Source organism: Microcebus murinus, chromosome 3, assembly GCF_040939455.1.
Source record: "Microcebus murinus isolate Inina chromosome 3, M.murinus_Inina_mat1.0, whole genome shotgun sequence".
Lineage (NCBI taxonomy): Eukaryota > Metazoa > Chordata > Mammalia > Primates > Cheirogaleidae > Microcebus > Microcebus murinus.
This window is the reverse complement of record NC_134106.1, coordinates 76846229-76864457: the sequence shown is the minus strand read 5'-3', so window position 1 is coordinate 76864457 and position 18229 is coordinate 76846229. Positions and strand designations below refer to the sequence as shown.

The 18229-nt window shown below is 43.5% G+C and overlaps 1 protein-coding gene across 4 annotated transcripts in view; it reads left to right on the top strand.

Moving 5' to 3' along the window:
* Positions 1 to 18229, top strand: part of FAM178B (family with sequence similarity 178 member B) — a 105695-nt gene that overhangs the window by 4071 nt on the left and 83395 nt on the right. For 2 of the 4 annotated variants that reach the window (XM_076001004.1, XM_076001003.1), the window contains exons 3-6: positions 9403 to 9490; positions 9702 to 10114; positions 11112 to 11176; positions 14218 to 14325. In XM_076001004.1, coding sequence (XP_075857119.1) covers positions 9403 to 9490; positions 9702 to 10114; positions 11112 to 11176; positions 14218 to 14325 — 674 coding nt within the window. The remainder of the gene's footprint in view (positions 1 to 9402; positions 9491 to 9701; positions 10115 to 11111; positions 11177 to 14217; positions 14326 to 18229) is intronic. The other 2 variants (XM_020286263.2, XM_012786954.2) reach the window with 2 other exon arrangements.

The following is an 18229-nucleotide window of genomic DNA, read 5'->3' as shown; positions in this document are numbered from 1 at the left end:
AGAAATAGAGATATCCATCATTAGTAGAACAACTAAGTTGATATTTGTACAGTGGAATACTATACAGCAATGAAAACGAACACTCACAAAAGTAACACTGAACAAAAGAAACCAGACAAAAGAATCCTACTGCATGATTCCATTTACACAATATTTTAAAAACCGGCAAAATGAATCTATGGAGTTAAGGTCCTACCTTTGGGGCAGCAGGTGGGAGTACCAATTGGAAGGGAGCACACTGAGGACTGATCATGTGCTATTTTGGGCAATGGTTACCTAGGTGCATTGACGTTGTGAAAATTCATTGAGCTATATTCTTATCTGGTACACATTTGTGTACGTGTATTGTACTTTAATTTCAAGTTGATTAACTTGATTTGCACCTAGTGTAAATGTTTGGTATAGTGCATGTTAACTAATGAATGGTAGCACCAACTACCTGATTTTCTGAGAATCCATTCTGAGCCAGCCCCCAGGCTGGGCTCTGGGGCACAGAGACAAGACTTCTGTGCACTCTCGTGATACAAGAAGAGAACTCGCTTATCAGTGTGGTAAAGATTCATGGGAAGATGAAAAGGTGGGGGTGCTGAGAAATTACATCATTTTTTTCAGTCAGCAATGACACATTTTCTCCTATGGTGGACTTTAAAGTGCCCCCTCCCTCTGTGCTCCCCCTGGAGCATAAACTGCTGAACTTACAGAAAGCAGAACACACTAGGCTTCATGATCTTGAGCAGCAGCCAAAACTGGAACAGCAAAAACCGTCAACTCTGGAGCGGAACAAAGACTGGTATTATGTTTCCTAAACTTAGTTGGCTCTACGTTGTTAGGATGACACAGAAAGCACTTGTGCTCAGAAAAGAAACTGATCTAAAAAGGAGAAAATATCCTTTCCTCCCAGTCCCCCCACCCCCCATCCCCATTGCATGCCATTTTTGCTGCATGGCATTGGCCTCATGGGTGCATCAGCAGTTTCTGCTTCTTTTTATATTTTATCTTATCATCTCTATGGATTCTGAACACTAAAATGTTTGCTTGGTGTAGTTGGTAAAGTTTTTCTTATTTTTGGCAAATGTTCCAAATTCATTAAGATCCCCAAATAAAAATTTTTTAAAGAGCAGTTTTAATTCCCACCCTCACCATAAATTCTCAAAAAGCATAATTATTCATATCAAGTTTTTCTAGGTTTTGGCTTTACTTTTTATTCTTTGCTTTTCGTTTCCTTGTTGCTTGTTGATCAGCAGCTCAGTGTGAGCCATTTTTAGCATGTTTTCCAGTGTTTTGTTGCTGTTTCCTTCATCCTTTTGGAAGGTCCAACTGCATCGTCAGCAGTGATCTTTAATTTTATTTTCCTTATACTTACTTTGTTTGTTTTTTCAACACAGGTTCTCACTCTTTCCCTGGGTAGAGTGCAGTGGTGTCATTATAGTTCACTGCAGCCCCAAACTCCTGGGCTCAAGCAATCTTCCTGCCTCAGCCTCAGAGTAGCTGGAACTATAGGTGTGAGCTACCACACCCAGCTAATTTTTTCTGTTTTTGGTAGAGATGAGGTCTTGCTCTTGCTGTTGCTCAGGCTGGTCTCAAACTCCTGAGCTCATGCCATCTTGATGCCTCAGCCTCCCAGAGTGCTAGGATTACAGGTGTGAGCCACCGCACCTGGCCCTATACTTACTTTTTAAAAAACCAAAAACAGTTTTATTGAGATATAATTCATATACCATACAATTTACCCATTTAAAATATACAGTTCATAGAGTTGTTCTACCTTTACTATAATTTTAGAACATTTTCATCACCCTCAAAAAGGGATACTCACATCTCTTAGCTGTCACTTCCCAATTTCTCTCCTCTCTCCCAGATCTAGGCAACTAATAATCTGTTTTCTATCTCTATGGATTTGCATATTCTAGACATTTTATGTAAATAGATCCATTCAATATATGGTCTTTTGTGACTGGTTTCTTTCACTTAGCATAATGTTTTTAAGGTTCACCCATGTGGCATATATCAGCATTTCATTCCTTTTTATGGCTGAATAATATTCCATTGTATAGATATACCACATTTTGTTTATATACTCTGCAGTTGATGGGCATCTGGGCTGTTTCTACTTTTTGACTTTTGTTAATAATGCTGCTGTAGATATTTGCATACAAGATTTTGTGTGAGCATTTGTTTTCAACTCTCTTGGATTTTTCATTGTGATCAGAAGATACTTTCTATGATTTTAATCTTTTTAAGTTTTTTAAGACTTGTTTGGTGGCCTAACAGCTGATCTATCCTGAAGAATGTTCTATGTGTACTTAAGAAGAATGTGTATTCTACTGCCATAGCATGAAGTGTTCTATATATGTCCGTCAGGTCCAGTGGTTTATAGTGCTGTCCTCTATTTTCTTTTGTCATTCTGTCTAGTTGTTGCATTATTGAAGTAGGGTATTAAAGCCTCAACTATTATTTTATAACTCTGTTTCTCCCTTCAGATCTCTCAGTTTGCTTCATATGTTTTGGGACTCTGTTTTTAGGGACATATATAATTATAATTGTTATAACTTCTTTTAAAATTAATTATTTTATTGACAAATATAAATTGTATGTAATAGCCCCTCCTTATCTGTGAGGGATACATTCTAAGATTCCCAATAGATGCCCCAAACCTCTGATAGTACCGAACCCTATATATACTATGATTTTTCCTATACCTACATACCTATGATAAAGTTTAATCTATAAATTAGGAACAGTAAGGGGTTAACACTAATAATAAAATAGAAGATTTATAACAGTATACTGTCATAAAGTTACTACACACTGTGGCTATAACTGGTGCAATTTGAGGTGCAACAGCAAAACTACCATGAATTTATTTTTCCTTATTTACAATTTAACAGAAGATTCCTCACTATACATTTTAGTAACTTCAGCATACAATTTTGTTCCTTAGTAAGTTGGAAACTTTCATCTTCTTATTTAAAGGAAGCACTCTGTGGTTTCTCTTTGACATATCCAATTTGCCATCATTACTACTATTGCACTTTGGGGCCATTAGTAAGTAAAATAAGCATTACTTGAACACAAGTACTCTTATACGATGACAATCTGATAAATTAGGCAGCTAATAAGTGACTAATGGGTGGATAGCATATAGAGTGGGGATATGCTGGACAAAGGGATGATTCATGTCCTGGGCAGGATGGAGCAGGATGGCATGAGATTTCATCATGCTACTCAGAATAGCGTACAATTTAAAACTTACAAATTGTTTATTTCTGGAATTTTCCATTTAGTATTTTTGGACCATGACTGACTGCAGGTAACTGAAATTGCAGACAGCAAAACCAAGGATGGATTACTGTCTATCATGACAACCTGTTGTTTTGAAATAAGTATATGGGGGCAGGAGGAGAGGGAATGAAGAGAGGTTGATTAATGGATGCAAATATACAGTTTGATAGATGAAATAAGACCTAGTATTTGATAGCTCAGTAGGGTAACTATAGTTTACAGTAATCTATTGTATATTTCCAAATAACTAGAAGAAAATAATTTGTTTCTAGCATAAAGAAAAGACAAATATTTAAGGTGGTAGATATCTCAATTACACTAATTTGATCTTTACAAATTACATGAATGTAATAAATTATCACACGTACTCCCAAAAATATATACATCTATTATGTATCAGTTTACAATTTTTAATAAAAATAAGTATGTATACATTGTGAAATGGCTATATTAAGCTAATTAACATATGTATTACTTCACATACCTTTTTTTCCTGGGGAGAACACTTAAAATCTACTCTCTTAGTAACTTTCAAGAATACTATACATTGTCTTTAATTGTACCATGTTGTACAATAGAGCTCTTGAACTCATTCCTCCTATCTAACTGAAATTTGTGTCCTTTGACCAACATCTCTGTTATAGCTTCTTGATGATTGATCCTTATATCAACATATAATGTCTTTTTTTGTCTTTTGTAATTTTTGACTTAAAGTCTATTTTATCTGATTCTAGTAACTACCACAGCTCTCTTTGGTTACTCTTTGCATGGAATGGTTACTATTTGCATCCTAGTATTTAATATTTTTTTTACTTTTAATTATTATGGTACATAATATTTGTATATGTTTATAGGGTATATGTGATGTTTTGATACAGACATACTATGTGAATTAATCAAATCAGGGTTATCGGGGCATCCATCACTTCAGGCATTTATCATTTCTTTGTGTTAGGAACATTCCTATTCCACTCTTTTAGTTATTCTACAGTGCACCTGGTTGATTATAGTCACTTTGTTGTGCTACCAAATATTGTTCATTCTGTCTAACTATATTTTTGCACCCATTAACCATCCCCATTTTATCTGTCCCCACCCCCACTACACTTCTCAGACTCTGGTAACCATCATTCTAACCATCTCTGTCTCCATGAGATCAATTGTTTTTCATATTTAGCTCCTACGTATGAATGAGAACATGTGAGATTTATCTTTCTCTGCTTGGCTTATTTCACTTAACATAATGTTTTCCAGCTCTAGCCATGTTGTTGCAAGTGGCAGGATTTCATTCTTTTTGTGGATATATAATATTCCATGATGTATATGTACCACAGTTTCTTTGTCCATTCATCTGTTGATGGACACTTAGGTTGATTCCAAATCTTGGCTATCGTGAATAGCACTGCAATAAACATGGGTGTGCAGATACGTTTTTGTTTGTTTTTTTGTTTGTTTTGTTTTGTTTTGTTTTTGAGACAGAGTCTCGCTTTGTGAGTGCTAGAGTGAGTGCCGTGGCGTCAGCCTAGCTCACAGCAACCTCAAACTCCTGGGCTCAAGCGATCCTGCTGCCTCAGCATCCTGAGTAGCTGGGACTACAGGCATGCACCACCATGCCCGGCTAATTTTTTCTATATGTATTAGTTGGCCAATTAATTTCTTTCTATTTATAGTAGAGACGGAGTCTCGCTCTTGCTCAGGCTGGTTTCGAACTCCTGACCTTGAGCAATCCACCCACCTCGGCCTCTCAGAGTGCTAGGATTACAGGCGTGAGCCACCGCGCCCGGCCCAAATACGTTTTTGATATAATGAATTCCCCTCCTTTGAATATATACTCAGTAGTGAGATTGCTGGATTATATGGTAATTCTATTACAGGCCTTTTTATCTTTTTTTCTGAATTTGAAAATGAATAAATCTATTTTTAGTTTTTTGAGGAACTTCCATACTGTTCTCCATAGTGGTTGTGCTAATTTATATTCCCACCAACAGCATATGAGGATTCCCCTTTGTCTACATCCTCATTCGTTATTGCCTGTCTTTTTGATAAAAGCCATTTTAACTGGGGTGAGGTGACATCTCATTGTAGTTTTGATTTGCATTTCTCTAATGACTAATGATACTGAACATTTTTTCATATACCTATTGGCCATCTATATGTCTTATTTTGAGAAATGTCTATTCAGATCCTTTGCCCATTTTAAAATCAGATTATTTGATTTTTTTCCTATTGAGATATTGCAGCTCCTTATATATTCTGATTATTAATCCCTTGTCAGATTGGTAGTTTGAAAATATTTTTTCCCATTCTGTGGATTGTCTCTTCACCTGGTTGTTTCCTTTGTTGTACAGAAACTTTTTAGATTGGTGTGATCCCATTTGTCCAATTTTGCTTTTCCATCCTTGCATTTTCAACCTGTTTGTGTCTTTGGATCCAAACTGAGTCTTTTATAGACACCATGTAATTAGATCATGTTTTCTTAAATTCATTTTGCCAATCTCTGCCTTTTGATTAAAGAATTTAATCTCTTTACATTTAAACTAATTGCTTATAAGAAAAGACTTCTGCCATTTTGCTCTTTGTTTTCTGTATGTCTTATACCTTTTTTGTTCCTCCATTATTGCCTTCTTTTGTGTTTAATTGATTTTCTTGTAGTGAACTGTTTTGAATGCCTCTTCATTTCTTTTTCTGTATATTTTTAAGTCATTTTCTTAGTGGTTACCTTGCAGATTATATTTCATATCTTAAATTTAAAACAAACTGTTTGAATTCATACCAGTTTAGCTTCAAGGCATACAAAACCCCAGCTTTTTTACAATTCCCACCTCTTTATGTTTTTATTATCACAAATTGCATCTTCATGCATTACATGTGTATTAACATAGATGTATAGCTATTGTTTTATGTATTTGTCTTTTAAATCATGTAGGGGAAAAAAAGAAGAGTTACAAACCAAAATACAATTATACTTCTTATTTTCCTATAAATAGTTGTTCACAATCTAGTTTGGATTAATACCAACTTAATTTCAGTAGTATGTGGAACTTTCACACCTAGCTCTGTTCTCTCCCCCCCACTTCTGTGCTGTTATTCTCATATAAATTATACCTTTATATGGCTTTATATGGTTTTGTATCCATCAAAACAGATTTTTAGTTATTGCTTTAAATCAGATAGGAGAATAAAGAGTTACAAAGAAAAATGCATTTATACTGTACTATGTTTATCTGTATAATTATAATATCTTTATTGGTATCCTTTATATTTTTATGTGGATTCAAGTTACTCTCTAATATCCTTTGATTTCATCCTGACGGGTATTTCTAGTAAGACAGGTTTAATATCAATACATTTTCTCAGCTTTTATTTATCAAGATTGTCTTAATTTCTTCTGTGTTGGATATAGTATTCTTGGTTAGAAGTTTTGTTTTTTTTTCCCCAGTACTTTGAATATTTCATCCCACTACTATCTGCCCTCCATGGTTTCTGATGAGAAACTGGCTGTTAATCTTGTTGAAAATTCTTTATATCTGATAAGTCACTTTCCTCTTCCTGCTGTTAAGATTCTCTCTGTCTTTGGCTTTTGACAATATGATTATGATATATTTAGTTGTGTATTTCTTTAAGTTTGACCTACATGTAGGTCAGTGAGCTTCTTGAAATTGTAAATTCATGTTTTTGTCAAATATAGGAAGGTTTCAGCCACTATTTCTTCAAATGTTCTTTCTGCCTTTTTATCTCTCTCTTCTCTCTTTGTGGGACTCCCACTATGTACATGTTGATATGCTTAATGGTGTGCCACTGGTCTTTGAGGCTCTGTTCATTTTCAACACTTTTTTTTGGTTTTGTTCTCAGACTGGATAATCTCAATTGATCTTTCGATAAGTTCATGGATTCTTTCTTCTGCCTGCACAAATAGGGTGTTCATACCCTTTATTGAGTTTTTCATTTCAGTTTGGTTCAAGTCCAGAATATCCATTTGGTTCCTTTTTATAATTTCTACCTTTTTATTGGTATTCTCTACTTGGTAAGAAATCATTCTCCTGGTTTTTGTCAGTTCTTTGTCCATGGTTTCCTTTATATTGTTGAGGATTTTTTGTTTGTTTGTTTGAGACAGGGTCTCAAACCAGGCTAGAGTGCAGTGGTATCATCATAGCTCACTGCAACCTCAAACTCCTGGGCTCAAGTGATCCTCCTGCCTCAGCCTCCTGAGTAGCTGGTGGGGCTACCATGCCTGGCTAACTTTTCTTTTCTTTTCTTTTCCTTTCTTTTCTTTTCTTTTCTTTTCTTTTCTTTTCTTTTCTTTTCTTTTCTTTTCTTTTCTTTTCTTTTCTTTTCTTTTCTTTCTTTGAGATGGGGTCTCACTCTTGCTCAAACTCCTGGCCTCAAGCACTCTCCCACTTCTGCCTCCAAAAATGCTACAATTACAGGCATGATCCACTGCACCCATCTTTACTATAATTCTGAGCATATTTAACACAGTTGATTTAAAGTTTTGTCTAGTGAGTTCAATGTCTGGGCATCCTCAGGGACAGTTGCTATTAATTTCCTTTTTTTTTTTTTCCTGTGAATGAGCCATATTCTCTTGTTTCTTTGCATGCCTTGTCATTTTTTGCTGAAAACTGGACATTTTGACTATTATAATACAGTAACTCAGGAAATCAGATTCTTCTGCTGCCCCTACTTGTTGTGGGTTGTACTTGGTTGTTTAGTGACTTTTCTAAACTAGTTTTTAAAGACTGTTTTATTGAGTGTGGTCATTGGTCTCTGTTCTTTTAGCTTTAGTGGTCAACTGATGATTTGATAGATATTAAACATATAAAGCCAAAAAGATAAAAAGAAAAGAAAATCCCCCCAGTCCTTGCAGATTGGCTGTGTTGGGGCACTTCTTCAATGCTTAGCCAGACCTTCTGCAACTCTACCTTAGCCTTCCCTTTCTGGTGATATGGAGCCAAAAGATGAGCCAGAGGTGAAAGTTGAGGGTCTTGTCAGGTCTTTCCTCATCATGATTCTAGCCTTGGGCACACCTGTGGCCTTCTAGATTCTCTGGTTTACATGAGAGCTTTTCAAAGCCTTTATTTTCCCCCACATATCTCCTTTGCTATCCTCTTCCTTTTCAGGCTTTGTGGCTTTCATTAGTTTTTTATTAGAACTCAGAGTTCCCTAAGTATTTGTTCTGACAGTTTTTCCCTGCTTACTTGTTGGGTTTGTGGAGGGGCAGATTTCTGGGACTCCCTGCTCCTCCATTTTCATTGACGTCGTTCCCAGATACAGACATTTTGGCAGTTATTTTTGTATTGATAGATTGCTGTCTAAAAATAATAAACCATTTTCAGAGCTAACAGCGATGCATTTTCTCACAACTGTGTCAACATTGTTATAGATTTTTAATTTTTGATTATTTAATTATTATTGAATAATATGTCACAGTCACACTGATTTTAATTTATTTCACTGTTGTTGGGTTTGAACCCTTATTGAGTTAGTGTTCATTTTTCATAAGCTTCCGTTTCCTTTGATCATTAGCCTCTTTACCCTTTCATTAGCTATTAGCCTTTCATCTGCATTGCAGCTTATCTGAGCCTGAGCCCGATCCAGTGGGAGACATCTGTGTATGTGCCATGGCCCCTCTTGGCTGGAGATGGGCTGCTCCTCATGCTGGAGGAGGCTTGCTGAGCCAGCCCCAGGGTCTCTTTAAAGCACTCACTCATTCAACAGAAATGCACAGATCCCTACCGTGGGCCAGATCTGTGCTGGCACTTGGGGACCAGACAGCCCCGCCCCACCCCTGTGAGCAAACAGCCTTTCTTACAGGGTAAGCAAGACATGAGGGACATATTAGAACACAGCTTTTCTGCTAAGCTGTACTGGTTTTAATTTTGTGTGGATTTTTAAAAAAATGTCAATGTCCTTACGTTGCTTATCACGTCCTTGAAATGAGATGTCAGATTGTGTCCCCTTCACCTCTGCAGCTTGACCTTGGTGGTACCACGGTGCTTGGTCCTTGAGGTGGACCTGGAGAAAGAATCCCTCCTGGACACTGTCTGGCCCAGGCCCTTCTCTCTGGGATACTTTGGGGTTCAGAGCCTTTAGCTTTCTTCTGGAGGTTCATCCACCTGACAGGCAGGCAGTTCTTTCCAGGACAGAACGTCCCATGGTTTGCAGATGGCCAGGCCCCAGAAGACTCTGCTGCCCCTCCCTCGGAGAGAAGGTAGGCATCCCTCACCTGCACAGGTAGAGCCCACATGAAGTTTGGGGCCAAGAGGGAATGGAAAACCCACAGTTGAGGGATTTCCCTCGTATACTGCCCACACAAATCCCATGTTGCCCCCTCACCCAGTTTCCCCTCTCATCACCCGGCATGGCTTGATGTCTGGGACAGTGGTAGGCAGGGGCACCACAGTTCTCTGTACCATCTGCAGGGGTCCAGGCAGCCACCACCGTGCCCATCCTCTTGCCTAACCTGAAGTGCAGCTTCTTCGACCATCCCATGAACCGGGGGCTCCTCTGCCCTGTCCGGCGGCCCTACAGTCCCTCCTCGGCTCTGACACCCAGTCAGCCAAAGAAGCCCAAGATGCAGGTGCCTGGGGACATGTTCCCTACCGACTGGAGCCCACCACCTATAGAGTTCCTAAACCCGAGGGTACTGCAGGCTGGCCAGGAGGCCCCAGCCCAGAGGTGGGTGGCAGTGGGCCCCCAGGGCCCGAGGAGACTGGCCCGCCAGCCGTCCAAAGAGTTGGAGCAGGAACGCCCGGACTCACTGAAGGAGCTGTTCTGCAACATGGCAGGTCTGTGCCAGCAGGCTGTGGCCCCAAAGGTGGATGTCCATGCCCCGGTAAGCCAGTGTCCACCGCTTTGCCTCCCCTCCTTGGCTCTCCCTCTTCAGCCACCCTTTCACAGTCCCCTTAGGCCACCACTTTTGGCCACTCCTCCTCAGCCATGCCCTAGCTGCCCTTCCTGAGCCACCTCCCCTTGGCTATCCCTTCTCAGCCACACATGCCCAACCTCTCCTCAGCCCTTGGGCCCTCGTGTCTGGAAGCATAGGCCCCTAAAGCCAGGCTGCTAATGGATGACTTGGGGGTAGCACCAAATCCATGCCACTTCTGCATGGGGCCATCAAGGCTTTTGTGGCTAAGGTGAGGATTATGGCCCTGGAGCACAGGGGGGGGCCTTGGTGCCGGGGTCAGGGCCTGATAGGGCACAAAGACTAGTGCTGACTCTGGTCCAATGGATCAGGATTCCTAAGTGAGATTTCAGTGATGAACTTCCAGTAGGGAATAGACTACTGTTGCTAGGTAGACCGTGGAAACATTTAAGGACCCATAGATTCAGTTAATTTATTCTAAGAATAGGGCTTCAATTGTTGGTAGTAGCTCAAGATTATCAATAACCTAAATGTCTACCACTAAGGAATTAATAAATTATGTTTTAGTCATACATCAGAATACCCTGAAAATGTTGTTTAAAGAGAAAGAGAGAGAGAGAGAGACTGAAAATGTGAGAATCCCTTTGGTATTGTTAGAGAATGATCCTCAAGACATTGTGAATAGAAAAGAGAAAGTGTGGAATGAGGTGTATGCTACCATTTGTGTCAGAGGGGGAAGCTATGACACAGTACTGTCTCCATAAAATATCTCCAAAAGCACACAAGGAATGCCTACCCTGTTGGGGGGAACTAGGAGGCTGGGGTGAGGGGTTTAGTCATATAAATGTGTTACCTAACCTTAATCAGAAAAGTAAACAATATAAAGGGCTTCATTTAGATTTTTTTTCTTTGTTTCCCTCTATCTTTGTCTTTCTTTCTTCCTCGTTCTCATGTCTCGTTTCTCCAGTTCGCCTCTGGGGGCTCAGAGGCGAGCTATGTCAACAGTTTGGATTACTTACTGCAAGAGAAGAGGTGAGTATGAGAAACAGCCCATCGTGGGGTGTTTGTGTCTATGGCGTTGGCAGCAGTCCAGGACTCAGAGCAAACTCCGGTCAGAATAAAGCAGCCTGCCCCCGAGAGACACTGTGCGCTCTGATTAGCAACGGGCACTTGGTGCGGTAGCTAGGTCAGACAGCGGCATCCCCAAGGCAGAGAGCTCCCAGACCCCCAAAGCCCACGTCCCAGGTCCTCTCTCCACCTCACCTCGTTCCACTCACGCACGCCAGTTGGGAATGTCACGACTCCCACCCCGTGTTCTCTCAGAGGCAAGTGGAAAAGCAGGCAGTTCTTGCTGCTGAGGCACAGCCTGACTGCGCTGGGCACACGGGAGCTTCCGCTGCCCTGTCCTAGCACGTGGGTGTGCTCTTCCCATTTTCCATAGACTTTATCTATTTCACACCTGCTTCCTTCCTGGTGTTACAGTGGAGCCATGTCTCCTGTAAAAGTTAGTTTCTGAACTAACTTCTAACTAGCTTTTCCACTCTCTACCCTAAGCAGTTTCTAAAGGCAGCACTAAAGGCAAAATCTGAGCCTGATCGGGATTGGAAATCCCAGGGAGGTACAAGTGGTGTTATAGGCCACAACCTGTAGTTCTTTGTTCTGTCGAGTGGCTGATGATGTCTTCAACTTGCATGGAGGGGCTATTTTGGGGGAAAATACTAGACCCCTGCAGCACCCAGTGGCTCCTCTCACTGTGAGAAGCCCAGGCTCAAGAGGACCGAGGCTGGCTGGGAATGGGCTGCTCATCTATTCAGATCGTCACCACTGGGGCATGCCCTTTGCTGGCACGTGGGCAGGTTGCCCACGCTACCTAATTCTTGTGTTTTCTCTCGGTTGTGTTGTTTTTCACAGTGCGTGTACATTACATTTGCAGAAGTCACGTGTAGGTGGGGCGATGCCACCGTTCAGCACTTTGGGTCCTGACTCACCTCTCCTGCTGGGAGGGCTGATGCCTCACTCGTCTCTGCTCTTCCCAGAGTTCCAGCCCCATGTTCTTTTCTGCAGGAGGAGGGAGTGAAACACACGTGGGATGAATTATTGTTTTCTCTGCCTTTGTTCATTCCTGGCCCTGCGGCCCACCCCACAGTCATCTCATCTCCCTCCTCCGTGCAGCTCCTCTAGGCTTGCTTACTGTCCTGACACATTCATCGTTTAACTCCTTCACCTGAGTATATTTTCTCCCAATTAGACTGAATGGAGGAAGGGACCTTGTCTATATATTTCCACAGTGCCCACTATGCTATAAATTTAATAGATGCTTGAAAATGTTGACAGCGAGCAATGGTGGGGACTCCTCATGCTGGGCTCTCACTGTGCCTGGCATTGGAGGGTCTTGCTGTTAGTCACCTTGGGCTGCTGTAACAGAATACTGCAGAATGGGGTCCAAACAACAGATTATTATTTCTCATGGTTCTCAAGGCTGGAAGTTCTGATCAAGTTCTGGAGATCAAAGTTCTGGCTGATTGGTTTCCCTTGAAGGCTCTTTTTCTGGCGTCTTGCTGTGTCCTCCTGCAGCAGAGAGTGTGTGAACTTTCTGGAGTCTCTTCTTACTAGGACACTAATCCTATCTGGTCAGGGGCCCCACTCTATGACCTAATTTAACCTTAATCACTTCCTTACTCCAAATACAGCTACACTGGGGGGTTGGCACTTCAACATATGAATTTTGGGGACACAAACATTCACTCCATAGCACGCTATGTGCTGGGCCCCATGCCAGGCGATGGATAATAGCCATTGGTGTAGCCCCTGTTCACCTGGAAATCGAACATCATGATCACAGAATTCCCCATGCTATAAAATTGCTGTGCGGGGGCCCAGAAGAGTGACCCTGAACCCGGAGGTCAGAATGTGCTCCCCAGAGGTGTCTTTGTCCTTGAACCTTGCAGAATATGAAGTTTTGAGTTTGTGAGGGGGGTGTCCTCACATGTAAAGATGGGTAGGACAGAACGTGCTGGTAAGGACCTGCATCCTCAGTGCTGAGGGGTGGAGGGGCGTGGCAGGAGGCTCAGCCTAGGTGTGCTTGGGGCTACATCACGAGGGCCCTGTGCACACAAGGCTGGGTGATGGGAGAACTTTAAGCAGGCAGATATGCTTTCCCAGTGGGTAAGAAAGATCTCATATTCGGCCTTTGGAGGATGGATGGGAAGGGCGAGAGAGGGCCAGTGATGGGGGATGTGGGGACCTGGGGAGGGGCTTACCCTGGGAGGTCCCTGGGAGGAGGCCAGTGCGGCATCTGATGGCCAGGGTTGTGGACACATGCTGCTGGAGGGTCCTGGTCACATTCACCTGGCAATCATCCAGTTACTGGCTAGCTTGGAGGATCTGAGCTCAGGATGGGCTAGAAAGAAAATGTTTGAGACCTAAGGACCTGTGGGCACAGAGGGCTCCAGACCACTGTGGGTCAAAGGGGCAGAGAGGGAATGACAGGAGCTAGAGGGCTGCCGTGCATGGCCACAGAGTTGGGCCATGTTTTAGGGATACTGAGGCATGGGGGCCCAGTCCTCTCCCAGTCGTGTACCTGGGGCCCGGAAGGAGCAAAAGGGCCAGGCCCAGACCTTGGTGTATTAAAGTGAACAAAGTTGGGTGCAGTGGTGCACACCTCTAGTCCCAGCTACTCAGGAAACTGAGGCAGGAGGATCACTTGAGCCCAGGAGTTTGAGACCAGCCTGGGCAACATAGTGAGACCCTATCTTTAACAAAAAGAAAGAAAAGTAAATGAAAGCCAGAACAAAGTACAGAAATAAAGATACATTTGAAATTGTATGGTGAGAAACATCTTCTTTCAGGAGCTGTCTGTTCATCTCTGTGCATTTGAAAACAGCACAATCTATGCAATGCAACCCCTCCCTCCTCTTCAAAAAATCTAAATTTGAGAGCCTTTCTGAAGGTAGACCGGGCCAGTGCAGCCCTCTGGTTCATTGGCTCTAGGTGGGGGTCCCTGCAGCCTGGTGCTGGGGCTGGACAACCAGGAACAGCATTGACCTCTGGCTTTGGCTCTTATCCCCCCGCAGGCAACAGACCCTGGAGCAGGAGCGAGAGAAGCTGCTTCTGCGGGACTGTCTCAATCTCAACTCGTTGCATTTTGATGAAGATGAAGTATCTCTCACACCTGAGCATAGGTGAGAGGCCAGGGCCCTGAAGGGGAGGGACTTAAGTGTCCACCCGCTGTGGTTTTGGACAGAGTTTGACTAGCAATTTGTGTATGGGCTCTCAAACTTCTAAAGCTACCTCCTTCTTTTAAAACCACATTCATTCATTGACTTGAGACATATCTGAACACCTGCTATGCATCAAGATCTAGTCTGAGCCTTTGAGGATACAAGGATCATAAAACACAGCCTGCTCTGCCCCCATTATCTGCCCAAATTTATATAATAGAACCAGCTCTCTTGGGAAAATAGCTACACAAAACCACAATCCAAATGAAAAATGCCTTTCAAGGGGAGATTACAGCCACAGGATATTTTTCATCTTCCCTTGTGTGGGGAAAAGAAAGTGGCTCTGTCTGTGCTGTCATCTGGGTGGGGGCTCTGCTGCTCTGATTTAATTGGGCCATTGGCTGGAGGGAGGGCTGGTTTCATCTGTACCACAGAGTCTCAGAGACGCCAGGGGCCACAGTTGAATCCATCTTCAGGGCACATCTGGCTTAGTCTGTTTGGGCTGCTAGAACAAAGTGCCATAGACTGGGTGGCTCATAGACAACTAAGATCTATTTCTTACAGTTCTGGAGGCTAGAAGTCCAAGACCAGGTGCCAGCATGGTTGGGTTCTGGCGAGGGCCCTCTTCCGGGTTGTAGACTGCCACCTTCTTGTTGTGTCTTCATGTGATGGAAAGCAGTAGAAAGGCTCTGTGGGCTCTTTTATAAGGACAGTAATGCCATTCATGAGGGCTCCGCCTTCATGACCTCCCCAAAGCCCCACCTCCTAACACCATCACCTTGGGGTGAGGATTCAACATATGCATTTGGGGGGGACATGAACAGTCTATAACACTATCCATTTGTCTATCTGTCCATCCATCCATTCATGTATCCAACAAATGTGTATTGAGTGCCTGCCATGCACCAGGCTCTGTTACACCTCTGAGGATATAGCAGAAACAAAACCAGACAGATCTCTGCCCTCGTGGTGCTCGCTTTCAGGTTGGGGAAACAAACAATAAACAAGATAAATGAAGCTTCATGACAAGTGCTCGTGAGAAAAGATAAAGCAGTGGTGGGTGGGGATGAGATATTGGACAAGGGGTCAAGGAATGCCTCCATGAGCAGGTGACTTGTAAGCCAAGCCTGAAGGAGGTGAGAGCCAGCTCTGGGCATCCCTGCTGTGGGAGTGCACCTGGTGTGTTGGGGAGCAGCGAGGAGGGGACAGGAGGGCAAGGAGGCCAAGGGCAGGTGCTGGATCTCAGAGCTTTGCCACTGAGCCGGCCACTGTCAATCTCAAACATTGTCAAAACATTTTCACAGGCCTCTCTGGCTGTGGTGTTGAGGAAAGACCAGCGAGGTATGGGGGCGAGGGCCAGAGGGGGCCAGGGACAGATGAAGCAACAACCCAGGAGCAGTGATGGTGCCTGGGTGAGGTGGGTGGTGAGGGGTGGGCCAGTTCTGGAGTTATATTCAGGGTAGAAGTGATGGGATTTGCTGACAAACTGAATGGAAGGTGTGGGAGAAAGAGGAATCAAATGAGACCCCAGGAGTTGGGCCTGTGCAACTGAAAGGCTGGAATTATCTTTAATTAAAATGGGGGAGACCAAGTGACCACAGGCTGTGATGAGGGCTGGGCACAGGATCACAAGTTCATTTGGGACATCCCTGGGGAGGTCCGGTAGGTAGTTCAGATGTGCATGCAGAGGCAAGCTTGGGGAGTCCCCATGTACAGATGACATTTAAAGCCATGAAACCAGATGAGATCACTGGGGGGTAAGAAGAGGGAGCAGAGCAAGCCCCCAGGGCACAGGGCCGATGGCAATTGGGGGCCAGAGGAGGAGGCAGCAAAGGATGCTGAGCAGGTTGGAGGGAAACCAGGTGCCAGAATGCTGGGCTGCTGGTAGCTACAGTGTGGGATGACTGAGAAATGACCATTGCATTTAGCAACGTAGAGGTCACAGTGACCTAGACAAGAGCAGCACTAGTGGGCTGGTGGGGACGGGCCTGACTGGAGTGGGAGGTTCATAAGAGAACAGGAGGAGAGCATGAAAGAGAGAAATGAGCAGTAGCTGAAGAGGGCAATGGGATCAGGACAGGTTGGTTTCTTTCTGTCTGTCTGTCTCTGTTTCTCTTTCTTTCATGGAGGAAGTAACAGAATGTAGGCTAACAGGAATGACCCAGGAAAGGGGGAATTCATGTGGAGAGGGCCAGAGGGGGATCTTTAGGAGCTGAGTGCCCAAGAGGGGACGGGGCAGCCTCGGCTGTGTGACCAGGGCAGGCCGGTCGGCACACCTCGCTGGCCTGCCGTCCAGGCCTTTCTGCTTCTGTGAGCCTGAGTTGTGTTATTTAGCACTGGTCCAAGCGGTGATGGGTGAAGTTTTGGTACACACTTTAGCATTCCGCATCCACTCCTTGTGGGACTATTGAGTGATAGATAATATGCAGACTTGCTCCAGGGGCCCTGCCTCTCAGATCCTCGAGTGATTTACGCTGTATGGTCGCCCAAAGGCCATGCCTAGGTTGCCACTTGCCTCAATCCTCAGTTTTTCTGATAATCATCTCTTGACTAGGTCAGGGATCAGCAAACTTTTTCTAAATCATTGGTAAATAGATAGTAAATATTTGGGGCTCTGAGGGCCCGTGGTCTCCACCGTAACTACTCCACTCTGGTGTTGGAGCATGAATGCTCCCACACACAATAGGTACATGAATGAGCGTGGCTATGTTGCAGTAAGACCTTGTTTATAGAAACGGGCTGTGGGCAGGGCTGGGCTGTAGGCCATCGTTTGCTTGGTCTAGACTAGGAGGACCCCTGCCTCCTGGCTGGTACCAGATTTCACCATGAAAATCTGGGAGTGTGTTCAGATTTGAACAGCATCCCACGTAGGCAAAGAGAGCTCCCTGCACACTGCACAGACAGTTGCTTCCCAAAAGGGCAGGTGCTGGGTCCTTTCTGATGTCTCAGGAACCATCTGCATAGATATGGTAGAGCATGAAGACTGAATTTAATCATTGTGTTAAGGGCCAAAGGCCTCCTTTGACAAGAGTGCCTTGGTGGGTATTATATGAGGCAAAAGCAATTTTCTCTCTGAGCTGAGACTTGTGGATTTGGTTTCTAGGTTTTCTGCTCACTAGATAGATAGCCTTGAAATTAAACCTTTTAAACCCTTTTTAAAATCGCTGTAGTAAGAACAATTCTCCTAGCTCTTTACCTTCCTACCGAGTGTATCCAGGATTCCAGAAGTCATGGCTTGGATGTTTTGAAAGGAAGCTGTCTGTGTGACCAACTTAAGGCAGAAGATATTCCTGACTTTGAAATTGCTTCTAATTTTCCAGGCATGTGAATTTCCCAGTGGTGCTTTGACAAAGCCTTTTTGACAACAGCCACTTTGAGGTGGTTGTTTTGATGTGGGATCATTTTGATGGGACTGTTCAACTTTCTGCTTTAAAGAAATCACTCACCGATATACAAAGCCAGCAGCCTCTTCTATCCCTGAATGGGGCCAGAGGAAGTGTTGGGGGCCAGGGAAGGGGCTGGGGGTCAAGAAGGGGTGAGGCTGAGGGTTGTGGGGGGTAGCCACCATCTGCCAGACAAGGCCTCCTATGATTGCCACAACTGCCTGTCACAGAAAGGACCCCCAATCATCCTGAGCAGACCACCTGAGCATGCTCTAAGACTGGGGGCTTGCATCTTGGGTGGATGACATCCTAAATACTCCATTTCTTAAAGTTGAAAGACCTCGTGTGTGTGTGCTGAGGCTGGGGAAGAGGCGGACACTTAAACCACCACATCATCCTTTATCCTCAGCTCTCGGCTATACAGGAAATCCTCAATTAGATGTGTGCATCATCTCAGAACTCTTAATAATGCACATACATTA